The sequence below is a fragment of the Columba livia genome, chromosome 2 (assembly GCF_036013475.1).
Source record: "Columba livia isolate bColLiv1 breed racing homer chromosome 2, bColLiv1.pat.W.v2, whole genome shotgun sequence".
Taxonomy (NCBI): Eukaryota; Metazoa; Chordata; class Aves; order Columbiformes; family Columbidae; genus Columba; species Columba livia.
The window spans coordinates 6,780,509-6,798,938 of NC_088603.1; the positions used below are offsets into that span (position 1 = coordinate 6,780,509).

General features: G+C 40.3%; 1 protein-coding gene across 1 annotated transcript in view; it reads left to right on the forward strand.

The window, feature by feature from the left end:
* LOC102083872 (sodium channel protein type 5 subunit alpha) overlaps positions 1-10,248 on the forward strand; it is a 194,471-nt gene extending 184,223 nt beyond the window's left edge. Inside the window, exons 21-25 of the mRNA XM_065055229.1 lie at positions 3,917-3,970; positions 5,539-5,680; positions 6,765-6,865; positions 7,359-7,629; positions 8,643-10,248. Of these exons, the coding sequence (XP_064911301.1) occupies positions 3,917-3,970; positions 5,539-5,680; positions 6,765-6,865; positions 7,359-7,629; positions 8,643-9,877 (1,803 nt within the window). The 3' untranslated portion in view covers positions 9,878-10,248. The remainder of the gene's footprint in view (positions 1-3,916; positions 3,971-5,538; positions 5,681-6,764; positions 6,866-7,358; positions 7,630-8,642) is intronic.
* Positions 10,249-18,430: the final 8,182 nt, after the last annotated feature.

The following is an 18,430-nucleotide window of genomic DNA, read 5'->3' on the forward strand; positions in this document are numbered from 1 at the left end:
CTGTGAAGCACACCTTTTAAGTGACTCTGAAGTTACCTTTGGATGCCTGAATGTGTCTGAAAGTCTAAATGGAAATACATAAAGCAATTTTTTCTGCCTAATGTTCTGTCTTCACTTCAACGGCATCCTTTAAATAAATGAGAAGTTGCTACTGCGGAAACTTTAAGGCTTACAACTATCCAGAGGCAAGCTTTCTGACACTGTGTTTGAGAATTGCATGAAACTTTCCCCAAATACCCTTTGCTCTTTTCCTGCCGTGTTTAGGATCCATCAGGTTGTTCTGAAGATGCCACTTTGAATTAATGAGTGTGAGAAAACATTCCTGTGAAGTGGTCAGTCAAGCTTAAAGCTTGTCCAACTAACAAAAGCGCTGCCTCTTAACAGATTACTGAAATAGGACATAGTCTCTGCCCACTCTACGAGCAAGAAAAATGCCTCACTCACAGGGAGGAAAAGATCTTTATTATCACGACTTTTTAATTTGCAAGAAGGATGGTTCACTCTTCTGGGGATTTAACACCCTTAACACCCTAATCTAATAGGAAGAAAATTATTGCTACAACCCAGTGCTTCGGTAATGCTTTTTCTATATTCCCAGAATTGCTTTGCAGATCGCAGCACCTATGTTCTATAAATCTGTATTTGAGCTGAACAATTATCTTAAATTTCCAGTAGGAATTTCGCATTTCCCTTGTGGAATCCTTCCCTTCACATTATGATCACATCCACGTATTTTTTTGCAACATGTCTTGAAATTTCTGCAATTTATTGAAGAACACCAAGAAAACAAGTGATCTCTCATGCAGCATCTGGTTTGCTTGGAAGAGTTCTCCTTAACCAGGAACAGACTTACATCTAGTATGTCCTATGTAATGTAAGTCTGGGATTCCAGATAAAGAATGGGAAGATAACAGAAGATCTCTCAGACCAGTACAGCAACCAGGAGCTGTAGAGTTAAATCAGCCTCTCATACCAGGTTCAAAGTCATGATGGAGCTCATAAATCAGCTACAAAATGGTCATGAGACAGCGGTGTGTGTCTAAAGTTACTGAGTTACACGATCTCTTGCACTTCTGTAAACTGTAATGCTAGATTTTACTTTCACCGTGTATGCAAAATGTGTAAAAAATCTGTGCTTTTGAACAAATGATAAATTATTGTGACAGGGTAGATACCTCTACGTGTCCAAAGATCAGGAGTAAGCAGTATTTCCACAGGGAATTACTGGTGGAAATTCAAGGGGAGCAGAGGCAATGCCCAGCGCAGCACAGACCTCCGGGGTGCTCCGGTGGGTCCAACACTCGCCCGCAAATCATCTTAATGCAAAATAAACAGAAAACAAATGTTCAGTGTGAAAATTCAGCAGAAGAGCCGGCAGACAGTGGAGTTAGAGCAGCCAACTTAAAGACGTGTAGTTTGGCTGTACTGTTGTGGCTCTGTTTTAAAGTTTAGAAGTTTCTGTCACCAATAGTAATGCTTAAAGAAGAATTTCAGGAGTGCAAAGACCAGTATTTATGCCATCATAAGCAGCCATTTTTATTGCACTATTGCAGTACCCTTCTAGAAAAAAAAAAAACACCCTTCGTAGATTTAAAGGTTTGTGGTTTTTTAATTTTAAGGCACCACTTGGTTATACAATAAATGGTTTGAAGGTAGCTAGTGCCATCCCACCTGTCCCACTCCCCACTAATTTACGGCATTGCAGCTATAACCACCAGTCAAATAACAAAATGTAATCCCATCCCGAGATGAGTTTATCAGTAGATAATCTCATCACATGACAATTTCAGTAGAAAATGGTGTTTCTCTGGAGAGCTTCCAGGCTGGATAATATCACGAACACTCCCATGAAGATTTTGTCACTTCCTTATCCAGAGTGTAAGTGGTTACTAATTCCAGATAAATAATTTCTTTTCCCAGTGTTATATTTCTTTCATTCTCAGTATCTTTTACTCTCCGCAGATGAAGTGCCTAGGGAAGCTTTCCAGAAGCCCAGTGGATTTTTAATTCTCTTACTTCTGGACAACTGGGAAAAACAGAAAATCACAGTACTTCATTCTCTTAATATCTATTTTTGTCAGATTACTTCATCATCTGTTATTGCTATAAACCACTGTGCCTTGCAGTAGAGTCTCTTGTGTCTGTGGTACATATTGAGGGGTAAAATAGCTACTCAAGAGAAAAGATTTCCTCCCAAGTGGGAGAAGAGTACAGGGTAAGATCATATTGTTTTGCTGCACAGGGAAAAGGATTTCTTGTTTCATCCTGTCTACCCTTCCTGAATGGCACTTTGAGCTGGAAGCTGCAAGTGAATGTAATGACATCAGAAAATCTTCCATCACATCAGAAAGAGAACAGTGAAAAAAGGAAAATATTAGAACAATTAAGGAGGATCAGTATAACAAGTTCAAATAATTGTTTGTGTCAATAAAACCGCTGGTCATTCCTGTAAACACTTTACATCTAAAGTGTTTCCTAACACACAGTACCATGGAACAGATTTTCCAAAAGATTCTGATTTTTAGGGCTTAATCTGTTTCACCCAGTAGATAAAAATGAGTGCAACATTTCAAACATTATTTTATAAATACTTTCATGACAAAGATGGTTGACCTCTTGTACAATGTTTTCCTTTGGCTCAGTAGCATTCAGAGGGAAATGGGAAGGCAGCATTACCTCCAGGATTCAATTTAATAATAGAGAGTGTATAATGGAGCATTTCTAAAACAGCTGGATGTACCAAGCTCAACACAAATTTCTGGGTTTCTCCTGGGAACCACTGGCCAAATTCCTATTAGCTTTATCTGGAATCGCATGTCTGCACACAATCGACAAAATTCAACTTAAGTGTCAGTAGGATTCAAAAGAAAATTGGGCATGGATCTTTCCTGCCTGCTAGTGTAAATCCAATTAAATCAATAAATCTAAAAAATGCCACATTATCTCCTCACACTGATTTTAAACCCAGGATGAGTCTAAATGGGTCAGAAGTCAAATAAGAAACAACCCCAGACGACTAATATAAAGGTAATGTGGCTTAGACCAAAGTCCGACCTAATGCCAGGTATGTTGAGCATTGGGCTGTGTCTAATTAGAGACATACATTGAGACCAATGAGTCATGGTTTTGCTACAGAATAGTAAAAATCACTTCTGCATGTTTCTCTTTGGAGAAACTAACCTTTCTCCAGTGCAGGTTCCAGTAAAAGGCACTGGCTTCTATGGAGTCCCATCATGTTTAAACAATTTAAAAAATGATAATTAGAAACCCTGGTTTCAAGGAATAAAATCTGAACAGTAAAGTAGACGGAGTTTCCAGAGCCAGGCTCACAGCAGGTGTTGATTGCCTTTGCTCCTTTCAAGTCAGCTGAGATTTATGCATCTCCCTGGGTTTTGCCATTGTTGCCTTGATTAACCCCTTTTTAAAAGAGGGAAGGTTCCAAGCTTCAGGGGGATCCTACAGTGTGGTCACTGCCCATCAGTGTGAACAAGCAATGTGGATAGGACCCATCTCCCCTGGTCTGAGACTTGTGCAGGACAGTGATCTGTGTTGTTTTATGTAACTGTATTTCTTCATTATTTGAATTTCTTAAGGTCAAAGCTTCCAAAGATTTAATTTCCCTGTTTTCTCTCCTTTTTAAAATCTCCTTTAAAAAGCTCTGGTTTATCCCTACAACTGCAGAAAATCAGAAAACATGAATGAGAGAATCTAAGAGAAAACCATTCTGGAATGATTTTAAATGTCTAAATTAACATAAACTCACGGATACATGTTGCTTTAAAAGAGAGGCAATTCATTAACTGTGAAGAAAATGCTCAACAGTGCATTTTGAAAACTTGTTGCAAAGGTGATATCATAATTTCAAGATATGCTTATTTAATATATTTAATTATGTGTTTTGTGGGGTATTTTTCAGGCCACATTTAAAGGTTGGATGGACATTATGTATGCAGCAGTGGATTCACGAGAGGTAGGTAACTACAAGGAAATTAGTAATTTCATTTTTCGTTGACTTTTGCAGCACTCATCATGTTTAACAACAGCAACCAAATACAGGCAGGTTCCCAGTCCCTGTCTTACTCTTGTTGAGGCAGTTGTGGATCCTCCTTTTTAGCGGCTGGTACTCAAGCATCATGACTCTGGGATTAAAACAAATGCAGCTCTCAGTTCTACACAGCTGATTTATCTATTCGTACTGCAAACTCCCAGCAAAGAGGCACCACCAGAGTGAAACTGAGTCTGTCAAAAACCTGAATTATCCTCTCTCTTTCTTCCACTTTCCCTGCTGACTGCCATGTTTTCCATGGATCTAATTTGTGATAACCAGAACCTCTTTAAAAGCACTGGGTTTAAATTACATTCTCTTATAATCTCCATCCTCAACCCCCACTATATCTTCTCCTTCAGCAATTCGTTGGTCTGTAACCATCAGCTCCAGTCAAGGAGGGTGGAGGATCTCCTGGCAGGGAAAGAGGCTGGTGTGAACTTGAGCTCTGGCTTGAAACGTGCTGGACCTCTGGGTACTGATGACTGCCCTGTGCTAGCAACCGGTTCCTACTTACATTCCATTCAGCTTTCAAGTTTCCTGAAATTAAGGGTTTTTCCCTTGCAAGATCATGCATGATTCTGTTTTGGGGTTTTTCTTGTTTTGTTTGGTTTTTTTTTAATTTCTTTATTGATGAAGATGTTGTAGCTCTTTTAATAATACTAAAGGAACAAGCTCACACTAGGTATTGAGAATTAGGCAGTCTGAATTGAATAACAGGGAGTTGAGCCATAAATGGAGGAATAAGGGGTGAAAAACACTCATGACACCAATGGAGCTAAAAGTACCTTTGCGTAACATGGCTCATGACGTTGATGTGTTCTTGTACTACATGTACACGTGTGTGTATCCTCCCGGCTACGAACTGAACACATGGGTATCCATGAGAAAATATGGTATTGAGGGAAATGCGAGCTTCTGGCATCTTGGATAGATTCCTGGAGCTGGTGGGGCTAATCTGAGCGTTTTTGCCAAGTGTGGTCTATGTGATCTGAGGCTACTGGACTTAATTACTCAGCCCTTCCACAAAAGATTTTATTCGTTTCCACCCTTCACAAAAGAAAAATTGTAATTCTAAACACATTGACTCTCAATACAGAGATTTTAAGTAGCATTTAATTATACTGCGATTGTACTTTCCATTTTTATAAGTACTATTGCTTCATATAAGGTTAGGGATAATCTGAAAATTATTTTCCCCTTCCGGGTTCAGACTGAGATTTTATAGGATTTACTGTGAAGTTGCACTTTTGGAAGCAGTGTGATCGCTGTGACAGTGTTGTGAAATGCAGCTGAAATGACCGTGGCATCGCAGATACCAGTAGTAAACTTCAAACAGAGACCATGGAGCGTTGACTCTGCTAGTGGGAGTTACACTGTTTAGCCTGTTCCATAATCTTTATTGCTGATGGACAGTTTTCTTTAAACTGCATTAATATTGTGATATTTGCAGAGATGGTCTCATTTTTGCATTTTCCCTTTTCCCTTTGCAGTGTGAGGAGCAGCCTGAATGGGAGTCTAATTTATACATGTATCTGTACTTTGTGATTTTCATCATCTTCGGGTCTTTCTTCACATTGAACCTCTTCATTGGTGTCATCATTGACAATTTTAACCAACAAAAGAAAAAGATAAGTAGAGCATATGCTACACATCACTTCGTGATTGCTGCAGAGATAAGGGCAAGAGATAGATGTATAAGCAGGGGCTTTGCCACATTAGGCTTGAGATTATCATTGACAGAACAGCCTCAGAAACCCTCTTGAAGAGCTTTTGCAAAAGCACAGTTGTAGCAGCTGCTGCTGCCTGCAACGGATAAGCATCCTGAAAAGCCAGGCTAGGGGATTATAGTCTGGTCCATAGGATGCCACAAAAGTGGTGAGAGGGCTGGAACAGCTCTGCTATGGGGACAGGCTGAGAGAGTTGGGGTGTTCAGCCTGGAGAAGAGAAGGCTCCAAGGAGACATTATTGTGGCCTTTCAGTGCTTAAAAGGGGCCTCTAAGAAAGATGGGCACAGACTTTTTAGAGGAGCCTGTTGCAATAGGACAAGGGGTGATGGTTTAAAACTAAAGGAGGGGAGATTCAGGACAGACAGGAAGAAATTTTTGACACTGAGGGTGGTGAAATCCTGGCCCAGGTTGCCCAGAGAGGTGGTGGATGCCCCATCCTTGGAGACATCCCAGGTCAGGCTGGATGAGGCTCTAAACAACCTGATCTGGGTGAAGATGTCCCTGCTCATGGCAGGGGTTGGACTGAATGAGCTTTGGAGGTCCCTTCCAACCCAAACTGTTCTATGATTCTGCACAAAAAGCAGTGAAACCTCTTCTCAACGCATCACCTCCCTGCCCCAGGTTGCAGCCATGGTCACGGAGGAGCAGCCTGGCCTTAGAGCTGTGTTTCTCTCTGCTTTGTAGGCTCTAAACAAAGGGCTGAGGTTCCTACATTTTCCCCTTTCACCCTGGACCCACCTCGAGCACCGACAGAATCTGAGTCTTGCTCCTTGTTGGTGCCTGAACTGTTCTGTGTCTCCTGCTCTTCCCCTCCATGCAATAAGGAGCTCCCAGCACTGCATCTCATCAAGCTCTTCTTAGATATTTTGATGAAAGCAACATGAAAAGGGAAATAAGAAAACAGAAGAGGATGCAGCTCTGAATTCAGGATGGAGGCAGTGTACCTCTTTTCATCAAAAATAATAGCTTTGTTCTCACCCTGTACTTAGGTGGCCAGGATATCTTTATGACAGAAGAACAGAAAAAGTATTATAATGCAATGAAGAAGTTGGGATCTAAGAAACCTCAAAAGCCAATCCCAAGGCCACTGGTAAGAATGGCATCATTCAGTTGAACTCTGTGTAATAGCTGAATATTTATTTAATTGAATGAATGCAATTCAGCTTTCCAGCATAGGAAGAGTGACTGTTTCCAGGGGAAAGCCACTTAGTGTTTAGATGTTTTGATTTTCGACAGTGCTTGCAAGTCCAGTGACCTCTGTGGTACGAAATTTCAATTGTTCTCCAATATTGACTAAAAGTCCAATTTACATATGTAGTCATGGCTGTGGCCACATGCCTGCATTGAATTAATTTATGGCCTCAGTCCAAGGTCTTTTTTCAGTAGTTTCAAGAAGCAATAGGATTAAATGGGTTTGAAAACTCTATCACCCAACCATTCTTCATCATCTTTATGTTTATTAAGTTCTATTCAGAAGCAGTATATTGCCTGTTTTCTTCTACTTTTTGATAAATCAGGAGACAATTATGTCATCATTTTGATATGGTTCAAATTTCCTAACTGAATCTTCTCCTTTCCTCCAGAACAAATACCAAGGTTTTCTTTTTGATGTTGTCTCAAAACAAATCTTTGATGTCTCCATCATGATTCTCATCTGCCTTAACATGGTTACCATGATGGTGGAAACAGATGACCAAAGTCAAGAAAAAGTGAACATCCTCCATAAAATCAACATGCTTTTTGTTGCCATCTTCACTGGGGAGTGCATCATCAAGATGCTGGCCCTGCGACACTACTACTTCACCAATGGCTGGAACATATTTGACTTTGTCGTCGTGATTCTGTCTATCGTAGGTAGGCGAATCCAGATTTTCCCTCAAACTCTGAAGTTATAAAGGCAGACATAAATTTAATTAGACAAAGTTGAAGGCTTCATGCCACAAAACACACTTTCAACTCAGAGAATTAGATCCTAACCATATTTTTTAAAAATATTTAAATAATAAAACCTAATACTGCCTAACAATAACTTGTGGTATCAGTGAAATTATGAGGTTTATCACACCACAGTACTAGTTTCACTGTACACTTAATGGTTCCTAATGATAAAACATCGTGCAGAACCGGTTCTGCATAACGGCCAAAGAGAAGGAAAAAAGCCACATGAAAAGGGCACATGCAGACTGCTGTTGTTTTGCTGTTTACTTTTTATTACACCAGTGTGAAACAGCCCTTCAGGGCAGGTTTGGGCAGGTGCAGCGAGCCTGGCTGTTTTCCGTCCTGTTGCGTCTGGAGCTCCGAAGCCTCATCCAGCCAAGGGAAGAAACAGAGACATGTAGTTGTATTGTCAATTTGTGCTTTATGCTGTCCTGCAGTCCCAACAATCACATGGTAGATGTTACAGAAACGCATGTCAAATGTGAATCTGAATCCTGTCAAAAGAGTTTTCATTGAAGTTAGAAATAACTTCAACTGGAAGATGATCAACTGATCCAGTGAGCAGGAGGAACTCAGAAATGTGGCTCTTCCAATAGTTTCCATTTTGAAGGAGGGAATAGATGAATGGGCATGTAGTGACAGAACAAGGGGTAATGGCTTCAAACTGAAGGAAATGAAGTGTAGATTAGATACAAGGAAGATATTCTTGCTAAGGCACTGGAACAGGCTGCCCACATAAGTTGAGGGTGCCCCATCCCTGGAAGTGTTCAAGGCCCGGTTGGATGGAGCTTTTAGCAACCTGATCTAGTGAAAGGTGTCCCTGCCCATGGCAGGGGGGGTGGAACTAGATGATCTTTAAGGTCCCATCCAACCAAAACCATTCTATGATTATTTTCCATGTACTAACTCTCTGTTTGTCTCTTTTCAAGGCACCGTACTTTCTGACATCATCCAGAAATATTTCTTCTCTCCCACACTCTTCAGAGTCATTCGCTTGGCTCGGATTGGCCGGATCTTAAGACTCATTCGGGGAGCCAAAGGAATTCGAACTCTCCTGTTTGCCTTAATGATGTCCCTACCTGCTCTGTTCAACATTGGACTCTTGCTTTTTCTGGTCATGTTCATTTATGCCATTTTTGGCATGGCTAACTTTGCCTATGTTAAGAAGGAGCATGGGATTGATGACATGTTCAACTTCCAAACCTTTGCTAACAGCATGCTCTGTCTCTTCCAAATCACAACATCAGCTGGCTGGGATGGTCTTCTCAACCCTATTTTAAACACTGGACCACCGTATTGTGACCCAAACCTTCCAAATGCAAATGGTTCGAAGGGAGACTGTGGGAGCCCTGCCATAGGGATTTTATTCTTTGTTACTTATATCATTATATCATTTCTCATTGTTGTAAACATGTATATAGCCATTATTTTAGAGAACTTCAGTGTAGCCACTGAGGAAAGTACAGAGCCTCTAAGTGAGGATGATTTTGATATGTTCTATGAAATCTGGGAGAAGTTTGACCCTGAAGCCACTCAGTTTATTGAGTATTCTGCACTTTCAGACTTTGCAGACGCACTGTCAGAACCTTTGCGCATAGCGAAACCAAACAAAATCAAACTCATAGCAATGGACTTGCCCATGGTCAGTGGAGATAGGATCCATTGCTTGGATATTTTGTTTGCTTTTACAAAACGGGTGCTAGGAGAATCTGGAGAGATGGATGCCCTTAAAATACAGATGGAAGAAAAGTTCATGGCAGCAAATCCGTCTAAGATCTCTTACGAACCAATTACAACAACTCTCAGACGGAAACAAGAAGAGGTCTCTGCCATCGTCATCCAACGGGCCTACAGGAGACATTTGTTTCGGCGCTCCATGAAGCAGGCATCTTACTTGTACCGGCACAGAACTTTTGACGGCAGCATCCTTGAGGATGATGCACCCGAGAAGGAGGGTCTCATTGCGTTCATGATGAACGAAAACTATGGCAGGCCAATAGACAAATCAGAAACTCTGTCCTCCACGTCTTTCCCTCCATCCTACGACAGCGTCACCAGAGGTACAAGTGATAATCTGCAGCTGAAGATGACAGACTCGAGCAAAAGTGATGAGGCTATCGACTGTCTGCTCTCACCAGACAGGGATAAAGAATCAATTGTTTAAATGTTTGTTTAGAATGCTTTAAAATACTGTTTACAGAATGTAATGCTGTAACTACACAACGATTGAAGCAGCCTTCTTATTAAACATTAGTTGCAAAAGAAATAACGGAGTTTTTACCCTTACCTACAGGAGTCTAATAAGTCATATAACCTTTGACTCTGCTCTTTTTGACTTGGCTCAATATTTATATTTACATATGCACAGGAAAAATCTTTGCAGGGTCATAGCTGTTATATCAATGGTGTGAATAAGAATATGCTAGACTTTAAAACAGTAAACACAGTGTATATCTATCCACAGATAAAGCCTGGCTGTATACATTCATTTAAGGTCTTACTCATATTAGTGTGTTTACTTATGGCAATGTATGACCTTGCGTTCTAAAGAAAAAAGAAATATCACAGCTGCTGTAGCAAAATGTAACACTTACTGTGTATGTTGTGAATGGTCTTTCATAAATTTATTATATTTGATATTTTTTTACTTAAAAAAAAGATGTCTCTTTTTCCATGGAGATTAATGATCCTCACATTCTTCATGATGAACTCTGAGTCAAGGTAATAGGAACTTGCGGGATCCCCATCGTTTGAAGAAGAAAGTTTTTGCAAAGTAAATTATCAAATTAGCAACATTTTAACTGTTTATTACAGTAAGCCCTCCCTCTTGGGACTTGCAACTGCTCATCAGCAGAAATACAAAAAATAAAATAAAATTTAAAAAGAAAAAAGGAAATTATGTCAAAATACTGAGAGAAATGGCTTGTTCTTCAGGAAACTAGACAATAATGGATTCTGTTTGTAAAACTGTTAATAAAAGCACTAATTTTTTAGTATGTTTCAAGAATCTGCTTCGAATACCGCAATCAAACTCGTCATAGGAATAGCGCATCACGTTTGTGTGTCGTGCTCCAAAGCACCATGTACACTGGCAAAGTTTATGTTAAGGTAGTGGGATAGGTTACATTTTCCCCAGGAACACTGAGCTAAGCAGCCTTATTGGAAACTGTGCATCAACATTACTTCAGAAATACTACTGCTACTAATGGTAATAATATAAACAACACCAACTGGGCCATGCAGAACAGCTGCAACAGTGAGATCAATAAGGTGGGAGGGGAATTGCCTCTGCATACATATGTAACTTTTGAGGTTTTGAATCCTTTCTACTCGGTGTCCACCATTTGTTTTCTCAGACAGTATAGTTAGATTACTGGGGAAGGAGAAGAAATACAGGAACCAATCAAAAGAATTTACTAGAAAAAGGAAGTATCCTCATTCTTGCAGGCAAAGGAATATTGACAGCTGATGTATCCATCAGCTTCAGGCCAAAGAAATGAGAATGGGGTGAAACGTGGGTGTGTGGTTGTAGAAGAGTATTAGAGGCTTTACGTGCTAACACAGATTATTATTTATTATTAAAGTTTCAGCCTCAATCAAATGTGAGAAAGCATTTTTGGAATACAGAGACAAGTCCGTAACTACAGACAAGTTCTTTTTCACTTTCAAACTGACTGTCTTTGGGTTTGGTTGGACTTTGTAGAAAATCTTGAGATTTCTATAATGAGCCATTGCACTTTAAGGAAGAGTAATTGTGCTTTTCACCTTGGAGAAGCAAGGATATCAAGAATGTATTTAAGGGGTATTGTAATAGACATTTAGTTACATCCCAGGTTGTAAAGGAGTCAAAATCCTCATGGAGTTGGCAACAAGAATTAAAGCTATATGTTACAGTGAGGTTTATCCATGGCCATTGTTATCTGTCCTCTAAACAAGTCAGAATATGTAAATATAACATGTCAAAGGGATGACGATGTATCTGTGTAAATATGGGCTAATATATTCTCTCCATTCATTGAGAGGTGTCTCAGGCATTCACTTGAGAGTGGTCTGTCAGTTAATTCAGAGGACTTGCCATCAGGATTCCTGGGGTCTATTCCTAATTCTTACTACATGATTTTTAGGCAAATAATTTAACCTATCTGTGCCTCAGTTTACCCATCTGTAAAATGGGAATAATAATACTTACCTACCTCACAGGAGTGTTGTAAGACTTTTCTGGTTGCAAAGTGCTATAAGGGAATGAAATGTACTATATAAGTATTATTATAATCATGCTCTCTTGCCCTTTTAACCCCATGTCTATGGTATATAACATAGGGCTGTTCCTCCAGGGATTTTGTTGCCTTTAAATCTTGTATGTAATTAGATTCTAACTTAAGGGAACGGCTGTTTGTTCCTTAAAGTGAAAACACTCTTTATTCTTTCTTCCCTCCCCACCCCTAACCCCACCAAAAAAAAAATGCTCAAGGCTTCTCAAATTAGAGAAACTTTATACAGATTCCCTGTGTATTTATGCTGTAATGTTATTCTGACTGTACATATCACCCAGAAAGAGTATGCGATTTTTATATTTATATGCATATATATATATATACACACACACATACTTATACCTATACATATATATGTATCTTGTGAGTTTATAGAGTGGCTGACACTCAGAGGACACGACTTACTGATTAAAATGTTTTCTTCTCAATGGGATTTATTGATCATTAGCATTGAGCTGCTGCCTATAATGAAACTGTTTAATTAGAAAATAGTACATTCATTACTTGCTGAACAAGCATTTATTGGCTGACAACTGGTAACATTATTTTCTTTTCAAAGCTTTAGAATAAAAGAAGAGGGGAAAATACTACAAAAAAGGCATTTATCTGATTTTTTCCACATACAATATAAACTGTTCAAAACCCTAGGAAAAAGCCAGCCGGTGCTCAGCAGTGCGGTGTTGATCATGCTGTTTTAAATATTTTAATTATTTGCAACTTGTATTCGAAAATACTTGACTGATACTAAAAGTCAGACCCAGTAATGAACAGGATGTAATGGGATGATTAGCTGGTCACTGATTATATTAGAGAAGAGCTCTTCCTCTGGTCATTTCACCCCTGTGTTGAATATTTTGTTATCATTGCTGTGAGACCCTATAGTACTGATGCAATTACAAACCATTCTGTCTTCTACCCAAAACCTGTAAGAAAAAAGTAACCACGATGCAAAAAAAACCAAACCAAAACCTGAAAGAGCGTCTTAACTATAGATGTTTACAGTGTAACTTTCTAAAACTGAATTGTAAATTACTTTCAAAACCTTTGTAACTGGAAGGTTGGGTTTCTATTGGGTTTTCTGTTGTTTTGTGGTACATTTCTTTAGAGCTGAAGAGGGAATGGTATCTTTGTGTGGTGTGCAGAACTCTTCTCAAAAACATCAAATAACCCCGCTTGCAGACCTTTATTAATGGAGATGCCGATCCGAATCGAGCAATGATACAACCTCCCGGTGCAGTGATCTAGTTAAAGACACTAACTCAACAGTTGGCCCACGTTGTCTATAAGCATGGTGAGTGCTACCATTTTTTCTGTTGATTTGTTCAATAAAAGCTACCACATGAATCACTCAGGCTACAAAAAGAGCAAGGAAAATATCAGCCAATATCATAGGAGATATTAAGTTGTTTGTACCTGGAAAAATTCAAGTTTATTATGTTTCTTTATTAAATAAATAAGGATAACAAATATTTCCTGTGCCTTTTTTGGGGGGTTATTTTATCAACATCTATGTTATTATATGTCTGACTCTTTTTCAGCACATTTGATTGGGAAATGCGTGGTGACTTTTGTTAGAAGGTTTGTCAATTAAAGCCCTTCCAGTTCATCTTGCATAGTAGGATTAACAACAGGGCATTAAAGGCTTGAGACAAAGCTTGTTGAAATCAACGGATAATTTTGGGGTACTTCAGATTGATTTGAAGCAGATTCTAAAGCTTCTCTTCAAAGAGAGTGACTTACAGGATGAGCCCAGCATTGATATTTCAACCCAACCTGCCTAGTAGAATTAGCTGGAGGAGGAAGGGTTTTACTGGAAAAATGGGATTCCCACCTAGAGACTAAATATGTATATATGTAAATGATATTTTCTTAATGCTAATATGAATGCCTTTCCAGTTTATTGATTTGCTTTCTACTTATATTAGTCATTTGTTAAAATTCGTATTAAACAAAGAGTAGCATCCTTCTCAACACATGCCATGTCTTAATCCAGGAAGGAGCTTCAGAAGGGACACAGACAACCCTTAGCTGTTACCAGCATTGAATGAATCGTCCTTATCTTCACCCAGGGTAGCACCAATTTTGTTACCCTATTTCAGTGCTCTGATTTCTGTTTAAACATGGCAGGTTCCTAATCATATTAAAACGGAACAAAATTGAGCTGGTTTTAACTGCACTGAAAAAATCCACTCAGTCCTTTGAATTAGTTTATTAAAATCAATTTACAGTCATGTTTTACATTAACCTGAGGAAGTCCAACTTGTGCAAAAGACTTTTTTTTTTTAATTAGTTTTGCTACGATGTGTGGTATTATAATATGACTTCTGAGTAATTGTGTGTATCGAAAAAAATCTGTCTGGAAAATTTTCAGCAAGATATTTTTGGTTGGAAGGTGCAGTTTGGTGAAATGAGAACTCTCTATAGAGACTTCTTCAGGCTAGTTAAGGAAATTCCTTGTTAGAATTTGTAGTCAGAATTCCCATGGGAAGGAATTCCTGGGTCATAATCCGCACTATGAGAATTTCTACATGTAGATTTTTGTCAGAATAACCTAACTCCTATACATGTGTTCCCCTCACTGTGCTAGGGCCTGCTTTGGGTTAGAGGCCTTTCATTATTTTCATGTAGATCTTGAGGAAGTTTCTAAAGGCTTTCAGATTTCACATTTTTCAAGATGATATATCAAATAATATTGACCATTTTTGCCAAAGGAATTTATTGTTTTCCACCCCTTAGCAAGGAACCTGGAGGACTGGCTCCTCAGTTAATGTCAATTTTTATAGGTTTGGGGTTTTTTTAAATCAGTCAAATTCTGTTGATTTTACAAAGCCACAGATCTATTAAATAAAACCTGTGCGAAACCTGTGAGTTCAGAGTCAGGTCCTGCAATTTCCAGGTTCATCTTGAGGTTTTTTTAGTGGTTTCAGTTCCTTTTTACTTCTGATGCAAATTGTCTTACTAAACACTAGGATCATTTTGGAAATAAGTCCGAGTTAGCACAGTTACAGCAGTGCGGGCAAACTCAGGCAGCTTTCTTAGAAAAAGCCACACATTAGAGCTTGCTTTAGATCCAGAGAGGATTTTTATAATCATCAAAAGTTGCTGTAATGCTATGCAGTGCGAAGCCTCCACTGGGCTCTAGTATTAAAAGGACACCCATGTAGGATGACAGTAAGTGTCATGTTTCTGACAACAGCAACGCATTTTTCTGCTGTGTACTGGGTTGCTGCGACAAGAGTGCAACTGGATTTAAAACATGAGAAAACAGACAGGAGAACAGCACAAAAAAACAGTTAAAAAATCAAATGCTTGCGAAACGGCTGCTTCTTCACGTCAATTCTCCCAGCGAGCTGTGAAAGTCCATCTGCACCGGGTAAAGAACAAACATGGAAATCCTTCTGAGTGTTTACATATTGCAAAGAAATAGCAGCCGTGTCAAAGGGAAAGCATGCGAAAGCACATAGTCTAAAGGGAATAGCTATTGGCAGCAAGCAAAAAAATGCTTCGGAGTCAAACGTCACTGATAACCCCGCGAGGGTTGGAGGTGTTGGGCTGCAGTGTGGGGATGGGTTTGTCAGCACCTCCACTCGAGCTATTTTAGCCAGCTGACAAACAGGACTTCAAGCAGCTCCTGGCCCGTGTACTTTTGCTGCCGCAAAGTTTCTGAGACCGTTGTTGTCCCTGGAATCTCGTGGCTTTATGTCAGGTCATGAATCCCTGCCAGTCCAGGGCATCAGGGGGTCTTTTTCCCCTAGAAAATAACTATATTGAATGCCACACAGCACCGTAAGTCACAGTACGGTGCTCAAACTTCACCAGAGTGGCTTAAAAAATAAGATTTTAATTTGAAAGGAATGTATCCTGTTTGGGGATTTATTATTTATTTTATTTCCCCAAAACTTCAATAGTATGTCCTGCTCATATTTTCAAGCTGTTTTTCTAACAACTATGATAGCATAAAACCTGGGGCTTTAAAAGAAAAAGACCAAAGACTGAGACAGTTATGATAAAGCCATGCAAAGAGGCCCTAAAAGGAGTTAAAATGCTCTACTATACTGAAAAAGTGACTTGAACTTTGTACCTGTATTTTAAAATATCTGGGTGTTCTGTGAAATCCCAGCTGCTCTAAAGCCAAAGGGAATTCAGTGGTTACCCTTACAGGAGACAGGTTGCCAACCCTTTTTTCATAAAGTGTTCCAGTTTCTCACATTTGTCTTAATTTTTAATCTTCCCACACCTGCAGACCAAGCATAAATGAGATAATTTTCATTTTTACCTCAGGGACAAGTAGTGCAGTTGACAATGATTTATGCTGAGGACACAAACCTGGAATCATGGGCCCCACTGCTACACAGGACAATTCAGCCCTTGGTGGCCTCAGTGACATCTTGGAGTGCAAAGAAATATTTCGGCTTTTTTTGAGGACCAGCTAGGTCCTACAGGATGAAAGCAGGAGCACAGTTTGTCTTGGTGATGTCTGAGACGGAGAAAAGCTCATTGCATCAGGCAGGCATGGCTTTTTAGAAAAGATTTGTGCAATTGCAGCCCAGACACAAGGAAAAGTGGACCCTAAGCCCTAAGTTGTCTCCTATATACAGGCCCTTTTCTAGACAAAACAAGGGGCATCTTCTCACAATGGAGCATGGCAGTGCTTGGGTGGCACACCTAGTATTTCTGAAAGGTGTTTTATTGATCTTGAAGGAATACATTATTTTTTACTGGCTGTAGTTTGAAGGTGGGTTGCTCTGTATGTTGCAGGGGGAGCTTTGTAGCCATGACAAGTGCTTCAGCAGGGCTGTGCTGATGTGCTGCAGATGTGCAGGGCCTTTGCTGAAGCCTGTGGTTGAAACAGGGTGAAGATAACTGTTTTTCTTGAGCCTTAGGAGACAGAAGTCCCTTGCCCAGAAGGGGAAGATGGATGGTGATATCAGCCCTCAAAGGAGGGAAGGTGGCACTATGTCCAGTTCTGGGCTGCCCAATTTAAGAAGGACAAGGAATTAGTGGAGAGAATCCAGCGGAGGGCTACAAAGATGATGAGGGGCCTAGAACACCTTTCTGATGAGGAGAGACTGAGAGAGCTGGGGCTGTTCAGCCTGGAAAAGAGAATCTGAGAGGGGATCTGATCAATGTTTATAAATATCTCCAGGGCGGGTGTCAAGAGGATGAACCAGACTCTGTTCAGTGGTGCCCAACGACAGGATGAGGGGCAACGGGCACAGACTGAAACACAGGAAGTTCCATCTGAATATGGGGAGAAACTTCTTCACTTTGAGGTGCCAGAGCCTGGACCAGGCTGCCCAGAGAGGTTGTGGAGTCTCCTTCTCTGGAGACATTCAAACCCACCTGGACACATTGCTGTGTGATCTGCTCTGGTGACCCTGCTTGAGCAGGTGGGTTGGACTGGATGATCTCCAGAGGTCCCTTCCAACTCCAACCACCCTGTGATTCTGTCATTTGTCTGGCTTTCTGTGGAGACAAGCTACATGCTCAGAGCACCCATGGGCATCTGCCTGTGTCTCTCCTCCGTCCTGTTTCAGTCTTTTTTGATGGAGGGTTGAGAGCCTCAAAAATAACTGAATTCCTACGAGTTTTGTGAAAATAAATGTCTGAGAAGATATCCACTGTTAGGCTTCAGCAACAAGGAAATGTTTTATAAAAGAGTCTTAAGGAGAGACAAACAATTTTCACAGAGAGGGCAGATCTTGTAATTGCTTTAATTTGCAGAGGGAACAATTAATTTGCACTTGTTAACCACCAGGGACCATCAATTCCATGGCATGAAACACAGGAAAAACAGATGCTGTTAGTTCTGGTGCTTCAAGATTTGTCTGGATTTTTGTTGGATAGCCTTTGCTAACAAATGGGAAGATGCCAAGGCTGAAACTATTGTATTTTTTGCTTTCCATGAGGAGCTGGGAGAATGGCTATGCACCTTAGGACTAAGATCAGCCCGTGTACCTCTCTCCCTCACCTCACTTTTGTGAAGGGCTTCTCATCAAAAGCTTCAAGTGTTGAGAAAATAAGGAGAGAAGCAAGGTGAAGGGATAGGAGTACACGAGAAATTTGATTTGCTTTGATACGAGCAGTTATTGAATAGTGGGTGGGCGAGGGGGTTTACACTAAGCAGTGTCACGGTGGCACTGACATTAGTGTAAATTGCTTGCAACAGGTGATGTTCATCTCAATAGCATCAGCAGCGATGCAGACATGCAAGCAGCTCAGAGGGCTATGACGGATGCCTCTGTGTGTGCACAGCACAGGTAACTGCTCACCTGCATGGCTGGTGCTCTGGTACTCCTTTATCCCCAAAGAAATGTTGCAAGGTTTAGCTGGGCAGGCTCTTCAGTGGGGAGGTGTGGGGGCAGCAATCTGGATGTGCTCCCGCACATGGGACTCCAGTGGTTGGATTCACCTCCCAGAAAATGTGTCACAAAGTACTGTGG